The following is a 20,819-nucleotide window of genomic DNA, read 5'->3' on the forward strand; positions in this document are numbered from 1 at the left end:
AAAAAAAAAAAGAAAACACCCCCCAAAAAAAATAATAGAGAGAAAAAAATATTTTTTACAGATAGGTTTTTTAAAAAAATACACCATGGGAGTAAGAATAAAAAAAAAAAAAAAAAAAGAAACACTGAAAAGTTATCTATCTAGGTTTTCTCCCTCACGTAGCGTCTCCAGCATTTGCACCACCTCATTAAGTGAGCTGAGATATTCTTTCCATTCACGACCACCACGACGTTGCGGTAGTTCACGCCAGATAAGTGACTTCATTCGTCGTCGTAGTCGTCGTTCCTGTCGCATAAGCCAACTCTCTTCTTCTGGAGAAAAATTTCGGAGAGTGTTGCTCTTATCATGGCGACTTCTCTGCATTTCGGCGTCTACTCTTCGCTGTGGTGGTGATGGGGTGGCACTGCTAGGTTCCGATACTCTCTGAGATGTAGAATATACAGGAATGATTCTTTGAGAATTAGAGCGTCTAGGGTTCCCCATCGATGCTGGTGAAAAATGTTGGCAGTTATGTGCTTGTAATTTGCTCACACGGTTCCAAGGACCTAATTCTTCTGAAAAGGAACACGGTGTTGTGTGACGGGGCACAGTTTTGGCAGGTGTTGATCGTCTGCCTGAACGAGTTCTACAACAGTGAGATGTATTAACACCATCATTTCTCGTGTGTGGAAGTCGCTGTGGGGAGTTTCTCAAAGGCTGCATACTTTCATCCACTAGTACAAGATTATACCGTGCAACACATACAGCACAGTATGGGTTAAGACGACTAGGACCAAGAGGACTACGCGGGCGTGTTAATGAAAACCAACGGCCACGCATAGGAGAAACTGAAGGTGACATAGAACGACGAACAAAGTATATTGGCATCCGTCTCCCATTTACATCGTAATGTATCTCAGATGCTGGATCTCGTAGATGGTGGTATGACCCTTTGTAATAAATATAATACTCCCCAGGAATACCTCTAAATTTTTCGGATTTAGAACCATGGTTCAAGGCATCCTTATTCTTTAGTATGGACGGATGTCTTTCTTCCTTTTCTCTTCTTCCCATCATTGGTGTTTGTGCACCTCTTCCTCTCATAGATGAGTTCACACCAAATGATGTTCCTCTCCCGCACTCCAAACCACCTGGATGTCGAGGTGATGGTGAATGCGGCCGCCACTGGCGTCGTTTATCTATGAAAATCCTCTCTCCTTGACCTCGACCATACTCCCCTTGATTACCAGAGGGATGATTATCGTTCTCATAAGCAAAAGGATTTCTGTTTGAGCGGTCTATCATTCTAGTAGTAGCATGTTTAACATCTTCAGCTACTCCTGGTACCTTTGGCTGCCCGTTCTCTTCTCTCTGATCTGCTTCTTTACGCAATTGATGTACTTCTTTTTGGTTGCTTGATGATGTCGCAGAATTTCTTGGCAGAATGCCTGCTGCTGACAAATCCTTTGCTCTCATTGCCTCACCTTGGGAAGCCGAATAAGTTTGATATTCTTCGTGTTTTTGATGATGATGATGATGATGGTGATGGTGATGGTTATGATGTTGTGACCGTGGTTCTTCGTGTTGATTATGACCCTTTACCTTTTCTTCTTTAACGTCTCCCTGTTCCTCCTCTCTATTCCTCTCCCTAACATCTGCCGCCACCTCCAACCCAGTCGGAATGGAACAGGGAATTGGAGCCCCGGAAGAACTTCTGTGGCTTCCACCCACATTAAAAGATGTCCATGAAGACGATTGTGGTGGTATGGCAGATGAATGAAGTTGTGAGAGAGCACATGAGGCCTTTGGAAATGTAGAAGAGTGCGGCGTCTCTGTTTGAAACAGTGTTCCCACTCGTTCACGCAATGATGGAGAGAGTGTCGCAAGGATATCGGCAACACTTTTTTCATCCATCAATGGGGATGTCTGAGAACCTCTTCTCTTTTCTACCTTCTTCGAGGTATTTTTTCGGTGGGAAGCAGGGTGGATATACCAACTCACATCCGTGGTACACTCTTTATCTTTTAGATTATCTGAAGAGGAACCTTCATTTACACATGAAAATTCCCTTACGTGAGTTTCCATGAATGGCTCTGTCCGAGCCGTAGTGGTAGTTGTTGTTTTACTTGGCCTTCGCAACTCTGACTTTTTCTCCTGACCCTCAACAGGTTGTTTTGGGGTGGCAGAATCAGCGCTACGATGACTCTCAGTAGTTTCAGAGCCGCTGGATGGGACATTTTGTCCCTCGAATTTCTTTTTCATCTGTTCTCTCAAATCGGCACGTACACGTAAAGGACTAGAATTATCCATTACACGTACAAACATAAGATTAAACCAACGACGAAAACACAACAACAACTGATATCGCTCTTTTTTGATCATATATTTATCGAGTTTCCGTTCCATCTGTCTTTCTTTCTTTAGAAGGTCTTCGTTTGAGATATCATTATTGGGGAACATACCAGAACTGCTACTTATTTCATGGGATTGTTTCTTTGAGTGGGCATCATCACTGTTCTTTCTACTGCCAGCTCCTTGATTTGGTAACAGGTGTTTCTCATTATCAGGCTCCACTCTTGGTTTTACTTTTTCCTTCACAGTGACTGGATCATTCTCACAAGTGCAGTATCTAGTTTCTTCTTCATTTCCAGGTACACTTTGGTGGCTATGTTCACAGAATAGTTCTTTTTGAACATGCGAGGTTGTACCTTCTCTAGAGTGTAAGATGGGTGAAAAAGTTAATGGTGGTGAAACTATCGGTTTCACCACTTCAGTTCGCGTTCCTTCTCTCAAAAAATGAGCGTAGTTTTCACGTAATGTTGAAGTTTTTACATGTTTGACATTTTTAGAAGTAAATTTAATGGGTGATATCGCCAATTCATCAAATGATTTTAGTTTTGTAGGTGATATTGAGGTGTTGTCACCTACACTTTTCTTTGTAGAAAAACCTCTTCCTCCACGCTCAAGTAAGGTTCGCATTTCATCATTTTTTTGATGTACCCACGATTCTACATGTTCCCTATATTGTTTCTCTTGCTCTTCAAATGTTCCCATCTGAAGAACCGTCACACCACATAAGGAACAAACTGTACATTGGGCACCTTGTAAGGAATTTTGAATATCTGTTACTCTTTCAGTTGTTGTTGGTCTAGTTATTTTTGGAGTGGGGGATGGATATGGCGAGGCTATGCTTGATGTCACAAGAGGATCAGAGGTAGAACTGGGAAAAACAGGTGGATGTGAAGATATCTGTGACTGCATTGGTGACTCAAATGAAAGTCTATTATCATGGCAAATCTTCTCGCCTGGTTTCACAGCTGTAGGGGCACTGTGCGGTACGTCTCCCACAGACTTTGTGGGTGGAAGTTCACTTGTGGGACGAACGCGAGGCGGTGAGTGTTGACCAGAGACGATAACGGAGGATGAATCACCACGCAAACTCAGCGGTGGAGAAGTACAAGGCGTGCTTAGAAGTGGCTGTTGTTGTTGTTGTTGCTGTTCTTCTTCTTCTTTTTCCTTTTGGCGTTTTTCTTCTTCTTCTTTTTGTTGTTGTTGTTCTTCTTCTTCATGCTCTTGCTCTACACGAGACGCCATTTCGTGAATTCCCCACGTGGAAGAACTTTCCGCGTCATCCGCCGGTTCATAAATGCCAGTGGAAGGAGAACTGGACTCCACTACTTGTGGTGCGGAAGAACTATCAGTGGATCGTGAGAGTGACTCATTGCTGCTTCTTTTACTACTGCTGCTGTTTCCACTGCTGCTTCCATTGCTGCTCCTGCATTCCCGGGATACATTTACATGAAACACACCTCTAGCCTTGTGATCCATCTCGTCTATGAAAAAAAAAAAACCTAAACACCAAAATAATAAAAAAAAAACCAGGGGTTTATAGCAGCAAGTCAGACTCTAGATTGGTGCTTTTTTTTGAAAGGAAAAGCAAAAAAAAACACAGCTCACCGTGTCCCTGTGTGTTTATGTTGGTGTTATTTTGTAGGTATTTTGTTGGTTTCTTGTGTATATGTCTCCCCAGAGAAAAGTGTTTATCCTTTTTTTTCGTTCCGGAACAAAAAAAAAAAAAGATAAACACTTCACTCTGCCAATTGTATTTTGCACAATTTTTTTTTATTTTGGGAGTGACACTTCTTTTCTACAAAACCAAATGAAATATGTGCCTTAAATATAAGAAGAAGCAAAGAAGAAGGAAAAAAAAAAAATTCACAAAAAAGAAAAAGAAATGATGAACCCACTCAGTACCATTTTATAACTAGATATTACTTATTCCCTCTATCAAACGTTTTTTTTTCTTTGTTGTTTCTTTATTTTTCTTCCTCTTTTTTCATCTTTTTTTTTTTCTCTTGCTTTTCCCAAGGGGATAAAGAAAAAAGGTGAGCCACGGAGAAACATATACGACAGACATACTTTACTGGGACCGCTTCTCCCAACCACCAGACTAGTGGCGGTTGCGGTGTTTGCGCTTTTGTTTCTTTTCGCCTTTGCAGCGAGTTGGCCGCCCTTCACTCACGTCGAACTCCTCCATTAACTCCGCCACTGCTGCGGTCATGTTTCCATCGCCCCCTGCACCGGCGGTGTACTTGATGGTACTCACATGCCGCACCTGATAGCCGCGTCTCAGCAATTCAATGAGAATACGGGCAATATTGCGGGCGTCATCAATGCCGCTGTGGGGATGGCCATGGAAGCACATTCCAAGTTTTCGCAGCATGTCGGTTAGTTTGCGTGGGCGAGTGCGAAAGTGTTCTGAAAAACAATGGCGAACATTCACCCAGCGATAAAAAATTGGGGGAAACTCATGTCCATCACGTAATACACTACACTCATGCATAAACTTACGCATATCCCAGGGTCCATCGGTGGCGAAACAGACCTTTTTCTCATATTCTACACATGCCGGGTGATGAGCCTCATCATAGACAAATTGGCGTTGTTGTTGTTGATTCAATCGACTGATGCTGTTTGGGTCTGCAGACTTACAAAGCGGGTAGACATCATTCGTTAACCAAGTTTGAAATTGCCGCAGGACTTCTGGTAGTGTTGGTGCCGCCTCAACAACGGCCTGTGTGATACCCGTAAGTGATGTGCAGAAGTCTGTGAGAATCGGATGTCGTGTGGGACGCACAAATGAGTGAAACTCCGCCACTACGCGAAGTTGTGCCACGTCAATACAAACAACAGGGAACTCGATGATCTCGTGATGATAATGTGGACTCGCCGAATCGCATGTAGCCTCAAAGTCACAAACTAGCAGATGTGTGAAGGGCTGTGGTCGGGATTTAGATTTAGACTTGGATTGAGATTGGGATTTGGATGCTGGAATAGCAGCGTTAGCAGTAGTAGCCCCACCATGTCGAGTACTTTGCAGAAGAATATCAAATCCAATGCCGGTGGTGGCTGGAAAGGAATAGACATCCTCCACACACACAGCATCGCTCTCATTACCCTCAGACGATGAAGGTGTACTAGTATTATTAGTATTATTAGTAGTAGTAGGATTATTACTATTCTTATTAGACGTAGTATTAGCAGTAGTATTTGCAACAGTAGTAGTCTTGGAAGTGGAAGTTTTCTCCTTAGAAGCACGAGGTAATGCTGGCTGTATCTTCGCGACTTCCTCTGCCAAATTTCGCGTTCGTGCAGTCAGCATCTTTCCTTCCCACATTATGTAGAGAAAATATATATATATATATATGCACACACACACACACACACAGAAAGAGAGAGAGAATGCCGAGACTTACTTTTTCACTGGCTTCTACGTGAACACTGCCTGTTGCTCTTGGCCTCTGTCTCTCTTTTAGCTTCCAGCCGCGTGAAGAGAAGTGTGTGGCCCCCTCCCCCTCTAATAGTATGATGAGGAAAAAAGGATAGATAATATACATTACGCAATGGGTAAAACCGAAAAAGAAAAAAAGAAAAGAAAAGAAGTAATAAACAGTAAGAGACATGTTTCCCAACTACAAAAGTTTAACCTCATCTAATAATTATCAAGGTCTCTGAAAGACCTTAAAAATAGCAGATATTCATATTTGAAGAAAAAAAAAGGGGGAAATGGAGGGGAGGGGGAGGGGAGGAAAATCAAGTACACTTGTTCGCACATCAATCATACACTACTGGTAAGAAAGATACTACAAGAACAGCAGCAGCAAGAGGGTTATTATTTTTTTTTAAAAAAGGAAAAAAAAAAACCCGCTGCCGTTACTTTGAAGGTAATATAACTCAGTAAACAAACAAACAAAAAAAAAAACAAAAAGCAAAAAAAAAGAGGAAAACGAGAAGGGACTATATTATTGGAAAGTGTGACATGACTCTACTCTCTCCCATCTCTTCATTCACATCTCCTAACTCTTTTCCTCTCTTTCTTTCTATTTCTTTCTCTTTCTTTTTTTTTCTCTCTCTCTCTGTATATATCTGTATATCTCTGTATTCACCTTTTTTTTTCTTTTTTATTTCTCTCTCTCGTTGTTGAAACACACACACACACACAAAAAAAAAAAACAAAGGAAGTCAGGAAGGAAGGAAGGAAATAAAAAGAGAGGAAATAAAACGTTGACCTTTTTTTTACAGTTTTCATAGACTTTTGTTCTTGCACCGCTTTGCTGCGCACTTTTCAATCATACAGAGAAACGAGAAAAAAAAAAGAATCTCTCAAAGGTCAAGTTATCTTCAGTGGGGAAGAACATAACAAAAAAAAAAAAAATCCAAATACTAGAAATGCGTATTTATATGCGCAATCTGTGTTTTTCTTTTTCTTTCTCTCGCAATTGGATGACTAAGACTCCTCTCCCATCCCCCGAAAAAAAAGGAAAAAAAAAAAAACACTATCCCCTCCAAGATGCCCTTATGCATATAAACACATCAAAATAAAAATATACATATATATATATATATATATATATATATATATATATACCTTATTCTTCTTCCTTTACTTGATCTATACAAAGGAAAGAAGCATCCACACTTGTACATTTTACTTGCTCATGCAGTAGTTGGTGTTACCAATCCAGTAACCGAATTTGTAGTTCCATACGGCAAACGACTGAGTGGGATCTCACAGAAGGAACAACCCATTTGTAGCATGCGAATGACAATCTTCGCAATGTTCCTCGCGTCATCGATTCCACTATGCAAACGTCCCTCAATAGGACACTTTAGAACATCTAGCATTGCTTTTATTTTACCCTGTTGACAGTTAAAAAAATGCGCAAAGGCACGTTTAACATCAATCCACTGGTAAAAAATACTTGGAAATCGAATTCCCTGTCGACTTACACTATGTACATACATAAACTCTCGAAGATCTGTAGGTCCATCGGTTGCAATCATTACGCGAGCTCCAGGAGAAATAGTATGCGCATACCATCGCTCAAACTGTTTAATCACATCATCCAGTGGTGCAGCGGTATCAATATCCTCCTGTTGAATTCCTGTTAATCCACGACAAAAATCACTTAGTTTGGGTTGTACTTTAGGTTTTACATAACGATGAAACTCGGCCACCACACGCTGTAGTTTTACATCCACCAAAACAACAGGGAATTCAATAATTTCATACAAATACGATGGAGGTGTGTTCTCCTCACAGGTTGCCTCAAAGTCAAGTACTAATAGGTAGTCAAAAGGACATTGTGATTGAACCACAGAAGGGTTCATAAAAGACAAAGGCGGTGAGACTGGATAACTCCAACTACCACGAGATTGATTAACATAATAGCCACTAGTATTAGTAGGTGCATAATGTGCAGCAGCCGCTGCCGCTGCCGCTGCTGCAGCCGTGCGCCGGCGAAGCATATCCTCTCGAGACTCCAACTTAAATGTTACAGTCGGCGAGGATGAGGATGAAGACGCGGTTGGTGGTGTTGCCGCCTTCGTTGCAGGCGATGAGGATGATGCGGGCAGAGTGGTTGTGTTTTCTGATGTTTCCACCGGTTCATTCCCATTCAAGACTGGTGGTGATGAGGAGAGACACTGTGAAGTATTCACAGGAGGTTTTGTCGTTGTTGTTGAGGTTAACCCTAATGTGGAAGCACCTGAATAATAGTATGGTGCCGCATCAAGTGATGGACTTGATGTTAAAGGGTACAATTGAGATTCAAAAGGAAGTGCTTCGTGATTTAATGTACTTTGAATGGCTTTCATCTCTCCTTCCGGCATCGACATTTTCTGCTGATTCGGCTTCTTCTGTTCCTGTTGCTCTTTCTTATCTTGTTTTTGTTTTTCTTTTTCCTCTTCCTTTTTCCTTGTCCAAACCGAAGAAACTGGTGTACTCGATATCGTTGTTTGACTAGTTCCTGAAGCCTGCGATGGTGGTAGTGACATTTCACCCGTTGAAAATGGATCCAAATAACTTGATGGTCCATCACTCTCCAGGCACCAATCAACACCTAAGACTGTATTCAGTGCTGATGCAAACTCTTCTCGGTTCTGCACCAGACGATGCACTGTCTCAAAGTGCATTCTAATCTCCTCCCACTGTCCCTCAACTTCATTATGAGATGATGATGATAAAGAATCACCACCCTTGTTGTTGTTGTTGTTATTATTATTATTAGCAGCCATCATGGGAGTAGTTGCTCCTTTTTTCCCACAAACATTACTACTCGTTACTGGGAAAGTATTATCATTTGACTTGAAAACATCTTTGCTAGATGGGGAAGCATCTAGTGAAGCACCCGTTAAGGCAATTTCTCTTAACGAGCACAAAATCTGTGGGATGGAGTTCTCCTCTTCCGGTACAAGTTCAAGGGTAGTTGGACAGATATGATATTCTGTTGATCCTTTCATTTCCCCAGCGATAGTTCCACTGCTGGAAAGCTTCGCACTTCTCTTCAGAGTCTCCATAGAGGTAGACCCTTGCGGAGTACTTTCTCTTATAGTATTCATCTGTATTCTTTCTCCATCGTGTCGTTGATTCGATGGTTCCTGTTGCTCATTCAATGTGGAACAGTCTGGTTGTCTTTGAATTAGCAGTGATAGCCATTGCATGGCTAAAATTCTCGCAGTTCGACACTTTTCAACTTTTGAACCCATTTTATTCTTTGGAGTGTGCCGATGACTACTGTGTACGGTGCGTGCAGCCGTTCGCCGTCCCGATACTGTGGAGATCTTCCGTGATGTCGCCGTATTAATCGTGGGAGTGGTCGTTGTCGTCGTACTTGTGGTAGTGGTAGTGGAGGTGGAGGTGGTATTAGCAGTGGGAGTGGGAGTAGAAATAGAGGAAGAGGAAGAGGAAGGAGTAGAAGTATTATTATTAGCATTAGTAGCATTAGTAGCATTAGTAGTAGTAGTAGTCGTAGTAGTAGTAGTAGTAGTAGTAGTAGTAGTAGTATTAACTGCAGTTCCATTTGGGCAAATGGGTGATGATGACTGATGCGCGGGATTTGACAAGCAGGCGTAATTTCTCTTCGATGAACATTCGGAGTTGAGAACAGGCATCTCTTCTTCACTTGCAATGTGGGGTGAGTGTGGGTGGAGCTCCTTTTCAGTTTCCATTATTTTCTTTTTCTTTTTTTTTTTTTCTTTTCTATTCTTTTCTCTTACTTTTTTTTTTCTTTTTCGTTTTCTTTTGCTTGTTAAGTATGCGCCCAAGTACAATTTCTTGTTTAGGTGTTGCTTTGTATCTTCTTCTTCTTTTCTACTTTGCTTTCTTTATTACTTTCTACTGTTTTCAGGTGATATCTTTTATGCCGTTAGGATACAAATTGCTTTTTTCTTTAATCGGTTCCACGCTACTTTATCCCTCCTTTATAAAAAAAAAATATCAATCCTCCTTTTTCTTTTCTCGTTTTCTTTCTTTCTTTCCCTTCTCTCTCTACCAAATTCAACGATGAGGTGTATTTGCCTATTCCTCTTTCGTTTTCTCTTCGTTCTTACTCTTCTTCCTTTTTTTTTCCTCTTTACTTACTCCCTTCCCAACTCTTTTACTTTCTTTTTACTTTCTATACGTGTAATATATGAAATAGGCGAAGGATGTTGATCCAAACTGACACACCCACTCAAAACACACCAGAGGGCAATGAAGACGCGATGAAGAAAGAAAAAATGAGGAATAGTTATGCCTTCTAATGAATAGGTCTCTCTCTAAAAAAAAAAAAAAAAGGAAAGTACTTTCCCCTTCTTTTATTTCCTTTACACTATTTCTCTTCTTTTTTTTCCTTTTTCGGTCTCCTTTGCGTACCTACACGGTATGCCTCTATTTGTGTGACTGAGTGAGTATATATATATATATATCTATATATATATATACCTTTTTGTTAATATGTTTGTTATGCAGCTTCTTTCTCTCCAACGGGAGCTTCACGCCCCGTTCTTTCTATTCCACTGCTGCTACTTTGTTTGTTTGTTTGTTTTTAGAAAAACCAAGAGAGAATAAGAATAGGAAAAAAAAGAAAAAAAATAGACTAAAAAGACACATTTAGATACAGACATGTGCCCAAGTATATAAAACCTCGTTATGTATATATGTTTTTGTTTTTTTTTTTCCTTCATTTTGATAGAAAAATCAGATTAACTTTATTGTGTTCATCTGCAGGTCAGTGCCGGGCAAACCAGAGGTGAGAGATCAACAGCGAAAAAGAGGGGAGTAAAAGAATCGTAATATAATTCTTTCCTTTTTTTTTTTATGATTACAAAGAAAAAAAAACAAAAAAAAGTACGTATGTATACGCACTGCACGTGTAAACTGTACAGGCACCAAACTCACGAGCAGGAAGAACACCACACTATTTTAACTGCGTGCGAAGAAGAATATATTTTTTCTTTTTTTTTTTTTATCTTTTTTTTTTCTTTTTGTTAGCCGATTTCCGCTCTACCTCAGAAGCCACCCTTTTGTTAGCCTCGTATATAATAACTGCAATATCATTGCTACTGCTATCATTGCCAGTACGAATAAAGCCATTAAACGAGAACGAACTGCTGTCAATCTACCACGATGAAAGCGTTCATCCATATACTTTAGTGCCGCATGTCGGAACTCTCTCGGGTGTTCACTGCGGTACTGCAGTACTTTCTCTCTGTGCTGTTCGCCGAATGTGAAGAAATCCATACCGTAGCAGCCCTTGGCGATATCATTCACCACATCTGCGTCTAGTTTACCGCTTCCCTCTTCACGGCGGTACAGTGGGAAACCATCCATGCTGTAGTGAAAACTATCATCCAGTGGAATAGCCACAAGATAGTCAAAGACACATCCCGCTCGCATCATGGCAATGGCCAATCGTGCGATATTCACGGCATCATCAAAGCCACAGTGTGGTCTACCTTCAAATCGTAATTTCATGCGATTCAACATGGCATCCAACTTGAGTGGGGCGCCTCGATTAAAGTGGTGGGCGAAGGTCGTACGGATATCGAGATATTCGTAAAAGAGACTAGGGAAGCTCACGTGATCCCGCACAATGGCGTGTTCGTAAATAAAGTTCTTAAAATCCCACGGGCCATCCGCAGCGAAGGCGACTTTGGCGCCTGCAGGAATAGTGGCGCGAAACCAACTCTCAAAGGCCTGCACGACCTCCTGCAGTGTTGGGGCCTTATCCACATCCTCCTGTGAGATGCCTGTGAGGGATTTGCAGAAGTCGGTGAGAATTGGATGCCGCGTGGGGCGCACATATGAGCGGAAGGAGCGTTGGCGGTCCACAACACCGCGACGGACGTCAATCAACACACCAGGGAGTTCAATGATTTCGTGTGGGTAATTGTTGGTGTCCCGTTCGCAGGTGGCTTCCACATCTACAACAATAATGTAATCAAACAACTGACGATCCAAAGGGTCCACGTCATCGTAGATACCATTGTGTGGACGAGTCCCTTGTCTATGATGTTGATATTGTTGTTGTTGTTGTTGTTGTTGTTGTTGTGATCGTTGTTGGGGTTTCTTACGTTGGTGTGTTGAGACACGTTGTCCATGGAGACAAGCCCGTCGCTCCTTGTTGGCCTTCTTCTGCGCCATGGCCCGTTTTGTGTGTCCCGACATGTCCCTATTGGATAAAGAAAAAAGAAGAAAAGAGAGAGAAAGAGAAAGAGAAAAAAAATAAAAAATAATAAATTTCATCATCTTTCTTTGTAGTAAAAAAAAAAAAGGTGTATTTGTGTTCTCCTGTAATAGCGTATAATATTGGACTAGAAATCCGTCAAGCAATTTGTGTTCCAATAATAATAATAATATACAGAGATACATATATGCACATTACAGATATAAATAAATATATATATGTATATATGTATATATATATTGGCAAGTTTATCATTGTGCATTCCATAGCAATATGTTTACATCATTTATGGGGACATTTTACAAACAAAACTCAAAAAAAAAAAAAAAGAATTGCCAAGACACAGACTTTTTTTTGTCTTTCTTTTTCTTTTTTTTTATTTAGTTTTGTGAATGTCCCCACCCCCTTTTCCTCCTTTTTTTTTTTTGATTACCACATCATTCATAATTATTATTATTCTCAGTACTATATCCTCCATCGTCAAGAATTATCTTCCGTAGACTCTGCATCTTGTTTAAAGTGTTCTCTGCAGGATAAAAAGTAGCAATGATTATAAAGAAGACGTGCGGCCCGCATAACATCCCCACGGAATTGTTGGCATAACTTATTATGATAAGCAATAATAGTTGATAGATACGCCACATCCTCTGGTGTTCGAAGCTCCACTTCTCCATCGGGGTGCCAAATGGAAGGATCATCTGTTTCCTGTTGTACACGTTCCTCTCCAGAGAGTTTACCTGCGATGATATCCACAGCGAGACTCACAAGACGTAAATCCTTCTGATATGGAAGGAGCACTTCTAACATCTCTACAGAGGGAATAACATTGGATAAACGGCGAATATCACTTTCACGTGCATGAAAGTGATGTGCGCCGAGGGCCAAAAGTAAAGCTTCTGAAGAACTGGACGTACGCAGCGTTGGACAGTGCGTTAAGAGAATACGTGTGGCATTCACATATCCATTAGCAATCGCATAATATAATGCCGTACACGCCGCATCATCACAGATATGCACATCCGCATCCACTTCCACTAACATCTGCACAACAGCCGCTGGATCACTGTTGGGATTATTCACCGCACACAGTAGTGGTGTCCAACTAAAACGGGGTGATATGCCCAAATCCAGTAAAGCGGTATTCACCACCACTGCGGATCCCCGATCGAGTAATGTCTTTACATATCGAACATTATTACGGAAACATGCACGATGTAAACTTGAGGCGGTGGGGGCGACTGCAGTTGTGTTGACATCCACGCGGGGTGAGGCGGAGAGGGAGGCGGATGTCCCTGGAATATCCGGCAGATCGTAACTCGTACCGCATGGACGACGGAATATCTCTGGAAGTGCACAACAGGCATCGTGAACCGTTTCATATTCCTCCGCAATGAGTCCCTCCGCCACCCACGCCCCTGTTTTTTGAGTAAAGCGTATCATTCGGGTTTCCAATTTGTTTTTATTGATACCAGACTTTTCCATCTCATTATTGGTATTCTTATTATTATTCTTATTCTTATTGTTGTTGTTGTTGTTGCTGTCGACAACTATGGTATCTCCCGTGAGTGGTAAGAGGACGAATGCGATCACTTCACCCGGTGTGTTTGTGAGGGTCACTACAAAATCCCCCTCAGCGGCATCAGGGCGATGTGCAAAGGCCTTTTCATGATACTCTAATGAATGAGAAAGATCATATATACCAGCACGCATATCGTTTTTCATATTACGATCCAGTAGGAGAAATGGACCCCACACACTCAGTAGTCTCTGTAGTGTGTACAGGGAAACCACTCCACACTTTCCATAATCTAATACATCCATGATAGGGGCATGAGACCATTTGGGAAAGAGTTGCAATGCAGGAAGAAAAACTTTAGAAAAACATGCAGGTACATCACTTCCCACATGTGCATTCCATAGTTTTCGTACAGAGATATCTCCAATATATGTAGAAGAATCAAAAAAGATGGAATCACCACAAACCTCCACATACCAGCGTAGATGTGCCAAGTGAATATCCAAGTCACCATTAATATCTGCAAACGCACATTCAAACTCTACTGGTAAATCTACAACTTCCCATATCCACGGCACTACATCATCCTCTCCTGAAAATCCATCTTTACTTCTACTAGTAGAACCAAATTTTGAAGTAGCATCCAATGGATTGCATGATTTTACTGTATCTGTATAGCGTTGTAGTTCTTCTTGAGCACGCAAAAGTAATTTGCATATCGCATCAGTGAGAAGATAAAAGACTGGGGCCTGTTTTACTGAAAACTTTACAGACTTTATATCTACAAAAAAGTTATGTACCGCCTTCACATGTGGAAAGACAACACCTAGTGGAATATCCGCCTCACTACAGGCCGTATCAAGATGTGTGGTGAGTGTGAGTACACCACTCACTTCAGAGTCTGCCACTGTTGCGACATCCACGCCGTGTAAGTGATGTTTCATTTCCATGAAAACTGCCTGAAAAAGACGTAAATCCTTCGGAGCGAGAGGGGCACCAGTGATCTCTCCCAGTAGTTTTCCAACTTCTTGTGTAGATGGATTAGTGTTGTTGGCTGTAAATAACTCGGGAAATTGGGCGGGGTCTACATCACTTATAACTCGTGCAAGAGCACGAAGGTCCGGTGGGATAAGAGCCCGTTCTACTGCGGTATAACGCATTCAATAGAAACAAAAAAAATAAAATGTACCAACTCACTAATATTAACAGGATAGTGTACCTATTTATTCATAATATTTATGTATGTTAGTAATAGTGTATATATGTTATTGTATGTCAGGTAAGAAAGAGTAGAAGCAGACAAAAAAAAATAATAAATAAAAATAACAATAATAATAATCAATTAATCAATATCAATTAATACATATTTTTTTAATCGGTATATTGTTAAGGTGAAAAAAAATGGATTGATTTTCCATTCAAAAAAAAAAGCAAATATTCCAAAAAAAAGTAACTCTCAAAGATGACGCTATTCATCTTTAATATTTGAACAAAAAAAAAAATTTTTATTCTTGTTGTTATACATACTGATACTACTTTTTTCCGTATCGAAGAGATGGCAGATGCCAGTGACTATCTACTGAGTTTGCTACATCATACTGTTGTTCATGCTGTTTTAGCATTTCTTCTATTGGCAGTCGCCGCTGCACTAAATGAACAGATGGCATTGGATCCAACTTCATCCAACCATTTGGATCATACGGCTTTATAATACTGCGGCCACTGCGGCCACTTTCATTGGGATACACCAACCGCTTGGATGCGGGCAGGTAAACAGCCGTATAGCCAAGCTCTCGCCACTGGCGAAGTAATTCCTGACTTACAACGTCCTCCGATAGGCGTGATTCTCCCTCCTTCTCTTCTCCTTCTTCTTTGTTATCATCATCATTATCATTATTATCATCTCCTTTTTTCTCATGCGATGTCGTCTCTGTGGGAGAAGCGCCACTTCTTCCTTCCTCAATTTTTCTAGTGGACGTTGCGTCAACGCATGTGATAAAGAAACCCTTCTGTGGAACTTCAGGTACTGCAGTGGCCGCCACTCCAGTGCTGGTTGGACTCTTCACTCTCAACATCGTTCCCTCTACAATGGCGTTTGCAGTTTGCTGCAGTTGGCCAGGCAGCAATCCAACAGGAATGTGTTGTAAGGCATTCGCACCAATGAGACGATCCGCTGGTGGATCTGCCGCAATTCTCTGCATCGCCCGTAGACGTCGATCAATCGCCTTTGTGTACATTCCCTCCACGATATCAAACCGTCGTTTTAACTTATCTTGTCGAATCTTCGACTCTTCTAGTTTTGCCTCACGAGCCTGACGTGCGGCATCTGATCGTAAATTTGAATTCAACGCCTGCCATTGTGTGGACTGCACCATTTGCATGATATTCGCCGTCATGTTAATATCCAAACTCTCTAATCCCTCCACAATATTCCCTTCACATTCAGAAATGGTATCACTACGGGAATCCTCGTGAACTGTGCTATTGGCATTGTTTTTCCGCCAACGATCTGCCTTCTCATGATAGCCCCGCGTTGGGCTTTGTCTAGAACTCGAAACAGGTAGACTGAAGTTGCCAGCAGAGACATTTGCAGATAATTTATCATCATCATCGTGATTATGATTATTATTATTATTGTTATTATCACCAGTATTAGTATTATCACCATTACGAGTATTACTTTCGTCCTCATCTCCTCCTTTATTCTGTTGTTCCTCTACCTGTTTCTGTTTTCCCTTTCGTGATACTGAATCTGGTTTTCGTTTGTGCATTTTACCCTTAACAGATTTCATTTCCTTTTCTTTTCGCTTGGCACTCACTAAAGATTTTTCTTTATTTGATTTTACAAGTGATTGAAAGAACTCCTCACGGCGTAATTCCTCTTCCTCATCCCGCAAACGTTGAATTCGACGTTGTAGGGCTACTTTCTTACGCAGCAGTTCACCCATTGGTGCCCCCGCGTCTACTCGCTCCATCAATTGCCGCATCTCATCTTCAGCGCGGTTGAGATTAGCGCAGAGCGCCACCATCGGATTTTTCGATGGGGCATCCATCAACGTCTAGCAGTACTACTAATATTTTACTATTAACACTACTACAAGCACTAGATATATATAAAAAGATATATGTATGTATATAGATAGATAGATAGATAGAAAGATATGTGTATATATATGTCTGCTCCTCCTGAGAGTCAAACTTAGAGAAGAATAAAGAAAAAAGAAGAAAAAAAAAGAAAAAAAGAAAAAGAAAACAGAGTACACCTAAAAATAAAAAAATAAAATGGGTAGATAGATATGAATAGAGTAAATGTAACTCCATATATAGACAACCCAATAAAAAAAAAAAAAAAAACATAACAGCGGCATAAGCAACTATAGTATTAGTTTCCGCATCTCAGCACTGTTTTGAACGTCTCATAATAATAAACTTCATCTGTTCCAGTACGTGATTCATGCATTCCTCTCCTTTTAGACAACTATGCATTTCATCCATGGGTCCGTAGCAGATACGCCGCATGAATAATGGATTATCTTCCACCATTTGAACCGTTCCAAATGTCTCTGGAGCGTTAGAGGCACTAAACCGCACAATCCATTTCTCCTCCATGGCACTATTCAGCAACTCCGTCGGCCGCGGTGTGTTGCCGAGTATCGCAACATCCAATTCACAGCCTTCTCTTCCCGTTACGAATCGGTGATGCATCCGCCGAGAGGCCTCTGGGGAGAAGGGAATCCAAAAGTTCCCCTTCGCCGCCACCGCAGTGGGCGCCAATGCCGTTGTGGACTCATACCACCACTGCGGCGGGCCCACACAGCACGGTTTCCCGCCGGTCCGCTGAAATTCCCTCAGCACCGCATCGCACTGCAGTACTCGGTAGGCAAATCCCTGATCCCGCAGCCAACTCTGTCGGCCGTAACTCTGTTGCACCTCGTGTGTGTCCTGCGAGACGAGGGTGTAGAAGAAGGAACACGTATTGTCCAGTGAAGGGGGCTTGGGCCGAAGAATACGTCCGAGTCGCTGCGCCTCCTGACGACGTGAGGCGCCTAATCCCGTTATTTGAATAATAACAGAAGCACAGGGAATGTCTAGGGCAACATCACCAACACGAGAAAGAATAATCGCATTGATATCTTTAGAGAATTGAAAATACTGCAACAAGTTGGCACGCTCGGACTCACTTGTCTTACCATCCATAAAAGGAATCTTTAAATGTCGTGCATAGTAATGTACACCCTCCAAATCATCACAGAAAATAATAACTTTATCTGGTGGTGATCGATTACGGTGAAACTCCAACAATGCCTGTGCACACCATAGTTTATACGGATTAAAACACACCACACCAGCGGCGAGTGTTGTTGTACCACGACGAGCAAAGGGATTTGCATCTGCATTAGCGGTGATGTACTCTGTGAAAAACGGTAGTGGTAATGGACATCGTACTTCTGCACACTCCACACGGGCAAGAAATCCAGCGCGTGTGAGTTCTAACCAATTAGCTTCATACAGTTTTGGACCTACGAGATGGCGAAGGTCACTAATTTTATCATCCTCACGTAAAAGCGTTGCACTGAGACCAACCACACATTTGTATTTTACTTTATTTAGTACTTCTTGAAAGTGATGTGCAAGGGCAGTGTGAACTTCATCTAATAACAATAATCCCCATGGTTGTTCTTCTACACTAGCAAGAATTTGTGAGGTGAGTCTGGCATCTGCACTTTGCTCTTGATCATTAAGAACTGTACGCTTCGCAACGAGCATATTATATGTTGTAATGAAGACATCCCCTGGCATTTGTTTTTTATCAGAAATGCACACTGTCACCTGATCCTCTGAGAGATTTGTCCATCTAAGAAACTCCCGCTGCCACTGCAGTACAGACATAACGTTAATACACATCACAATTGTACGTTTCTTTACAGTAGTGGCAGCTCCTATTCCAGTAAGTGTTTTTCCGGCTCCACATGGAAGTACAATCACTCCCTGATGTGCCTTATTACCACAGCGAAAACGTTCTAATGAGGCTACTTGATATGGACGTAAACGTACATGTTCCGCTAATGCCAAGTCCCTTACATCAAGTGTTCGATCTTGCAAGTAATCGTAGAATAAATCAGCACGTACGCCAAGTTCCTTAAAGAGTCGTTCTCTCACATTACGTAGTTTTCCATCCATCACTTGACTCTTGTATACAAGACGGGTATATTTTTTCTCTCCTCCCGCGCTAGTTCCCTCCTCTGAGGCTGTAGAGGGTGTATCAAATAGTTTTCGTAGTACCATCGTCCTACCGCTTTCCACAATACTCTTCTCTTCCACACCGCGATCAACATCTGAAAGGACCCACCGCACTACACCATGTAAAGAAATAGGAACGAGAACATCCTGCAGACGGCTAACGAGATTCTCCATATGTTTACGATCTTGACTCACAAGAAAGTATGCGAGCTTCTCTTCATCTCCATCTTGTGGAGATTTTTGCCATTGATGATGATGATTATTATTAGTATTAAAATGATGATTTTGTTGTTGCCGTTGAAAAGAGCGTAATCTCGGTTGGAGAACAATACGCACTCTTGAAGATCGTTCTTCTTCTTGCAGCATCTGCTCAAGATCCGGTGGAAGTGGACGAAGTGCGTCTGGGTGAATTAATGCACGTGCTATTAACGGTTCTGGTTGAACAGGTGGAGTTCTCACCAAAGAAAGAAAACGACGCCATGGTGAAGTTGGCTCCTCATCCACCTCCTTCTTTACAACAGAAGAAGGAGAATTATCCGTTTCTGTTCTTATCTTTTTAATTCCATTATTATCCCCTTGTTTTTCCTTTCCCTTCTGCTGCTGCTGCTGTTGTGATTGTGATTGTGGTTGGACTGCACTTTCTGTCTCTTCCGTGGCGTCCTCCAGCTGCTGTTTCAATTCAACAAACTTCGCAATATCCACCGGCAGTCGATGCTGCTCGTCAAGGCGGAAGTAACGAATGGCATTTCTTATCATCGCCACCGTGTACGTTCCCTCTGCACTCGCGGCGGAGAGAGAAGAGGGGGAAATGATGTATTCACTCATGTGAAGAGTGCGGCAAACGGGCTCGCAGCAGGAAGTGAGAAAGTCGCCAAGATGCGGGTACGCCGGATGGGCGCTGTCAACATAAATACTCCCATTCGAACCCACAATCATCCACACACAAAGAAAACGTCTGTCTAATATATATATACGTGTGTGTATGTGTGAGAGAAAGAGAGAGATATGTTTAAAAGAATTCCAGGATACAGATTAAAGAAAACACTCAGACGTTCTGTAATCACACGAATATCTTCTTGAATATGATCGCGCCTAAAAAAAAGAAAAAAAAGCAAAATTAGATAATGATGGGAGGAAAAGAAAAAAAGAAATAAGGAGTGAATATGTAATGGGGTTGTTGACAATAAAGACAAGTACTCTAAATGATTTGAACGCATACACCACAGAGTAAGAGAACAGAAAGAAATATAAATATAAATATAGATCAGAGAACTGACGGAAGAAAAAAGAAGCAACAAGCAACAAGCAAAAAAAAAAAAAAAATTATTAGATTAGAAACAAAAGAGTCTCATTAAAGTAAAATTAAAAAAAAAAAAAAAAAAACCTATTAAGATATAGGCACAGAAGTAAGGCGGCGACTCCTATTATCAGATAAATATAGGAAAATAGTGAAAACAAAAGTGCCACCTAAACAGTGCAAACAGAAGTAGTAGTACAACAAAAAAAAAAGAAGGGAGAAATGTGAGAAGGGCAAAGTATTTAAACAAAAGAAAAACGCAGATAAAAAAAAAAAATGTATTGCAGAGAATATGGTGGTCATTCATGTTACTTTACCCCTTTTTTCTTCCTTTCTTTCTTTTTTTTTTTTTTTTACCTATTGCTTTGATTTTTCTTCCTTTTTTTCTTTTCCATTGTTTTCTTCCACCATTAGTTACTCTGTTCACAGAATGTGTCTATACATAAACTTACCTCACATATCACATTTGCATACTTTTCCATAAATCCGCTTTCTATTTCCAATTATCTATTTTTTCTTTTGTGGTTCTTGTAGTTGTTTTTATTCTGCTCCACATTTTTTTTTCTTTTCTTTTTCTTCTTTTAATATTGGTGGTTCATATATTTCCTTTATTCACGCACAAACAAACAAACAAAAACAAAAACAAACTCTTTTTTTTTTTTTCTCTCTCTCTCTCTCCTTGTTTCTCATCCTTGTTGTTATTTTGCTTCACTGCCTTTTTCTTCACCTTCTGTTCTCAAGCCAAGAACTTTCCATTTTCTATTTTCCCATTTTTTTT

General features: G+C 41.1%; 7 protein-coding genes across 7 annotated transcripts; all 7 read right to left on the minus strand.

Annotated features, from left to right (window-relative positions):
- Nucleotides 1–132: 132 nt before the first annotated feature.
- On the minus strand, nucleotides 133–3,807 carry TM35_000091570 (megakaryocyte stimulating factor; the record flags this gene model as incomplete). The annotated part of the gene is made up of 1 exon (XM_029024396.1): nucleotides 133–3,807. The coding sequence occupies one exon, from the start codon at nucleotides 3,805–3,807 to the stop codon at nucleotides 133–135; it is 3,675 nt and encodes a 1,224-aa protein (XP_028884173.1).
- A 622-nt stretch (nucleotides 3,808–4,429) lies between these two features.
- Nucleotides 4,430–5,656, minus strand: TM35_000091580 (exonuclease; the record flags this gene model as incomplete). Its single annotated transcript, XM_029024397.1, has 1 exon — nucleotides 4,430–5,656. One exon carries the CDS (start codon nucleotides 5,654–5,656, stop codon nucleotides 4,430–4,432), a length of 1,227 nt encoding a protein of 408 aa, XP_028884174.1.
- A 1,319-nt stretch (nucleotides 5,657–6,975) lies between these two features.
- On the minus strand, nucleotides 6,976–9,489 carry TM35_000091590 (uncharacterized protein; the record flags this gene model as incomplete). Its single annotated transcript, XM_029024398.1, has 1 exon — nucleotides 6,976–9,489. The coding sequence occupies one exon, from the start codon at nucleotides 9,487–9,489 to the stop codon at nucleotides 6,976–6,978; it is 2,514 nt and encodes an 837-aa protein (XP_028884175.1).
- A 1,315-nt stretch (nucleotides 9,490–10,804) lies between these two features.
- On the minus strand, nucleotides 10,805–11,968 carry TM35_000091600 (uncharacterized protein; the record flags this gene model as incomplete). The annotated part of the gene is made up of 1 exon (XM_029024399.1): nucleotides 10,805–11,968. One exon carries the CDS (start codon nucleotides 11,966–11,968, stop codon nucleotides 10,805–10,807), a length of 1,164 nt encoding a protein of 387 aa, XP_028884176.1.
- A 499-nt stretch (nucleotides 11,969–12,467) lies between these two features.
- On the minus strand, nucleotides 12,468–14,663 carry TM35_000091610 (uncharacterized protein; the record flags this gene model as incomplete). The annotated part of the gene is made up of 1 exon (XM_029024400.1): nucleotides 12,468–14,663. One exon carries the CDS (start codon nucleotides 14,661–14,663, stop codon nucleotides 12,468–12,470), a length of 2,196 nt encoding a protein of 731 aa, XP_028884177.1.
- Nucleotides 14,664–15,035: 372 nt separating this feature from the next.
- On the minus strand, nucleotides 15,036–16,556 carry TM35_000091620 (uncharacterized protein; the record flags this gene model as incomplete). Its single annotated transcript, XM_029024401.1, has 1 exon — nucleotides 15,036–16,556. The coding sequence occupies one exon, from the start codon at nucleotides 16,554–16,556 to the stop codon at nucleotides 15,036–15,038; it is 1,521 nt and encodes a 506-aa protein (XP_028884178.1).
- A 343-nt stretch (nucleotides 16,557–16,899) lies between these two features.
- Nucleotides 16,900–19,680, minus strand: TM35_000091630 (DNA repair helicase and transcription factor protein; the record flags this gene model as incomplete). Its single annotated transcript, XM_029024402.1, has 1 exon — nucleotides 16,900–19,680. One exon carries the CDS (start codon nucleotides 19,678–19,680, stop codon nucleotides 16,900–16,902), a length of 2,781 nt encoding a protein of 926 aa, XP_028884179.1.
- Between the last annotated feature and the right edge of the window lie 1,139 nt (nucleotides 19,681–20,819).

The sequence above is a fragment of the Trypanosoma theileri genome, assembly GCF_002087225.1.
Source record: "Trypanosoma theileri isolate Edinburgh chromosome Unknown TM35_Tth_9_V1, whole genome shotgun sequence".
Taxonomy (NCBI): domain Eukaryota; phylum Euglenozoa; class Kinetoplastea; order Trypanosomatida; family Trypanosomatidae; genus Trypanosoma; species Trypanosoma theileri.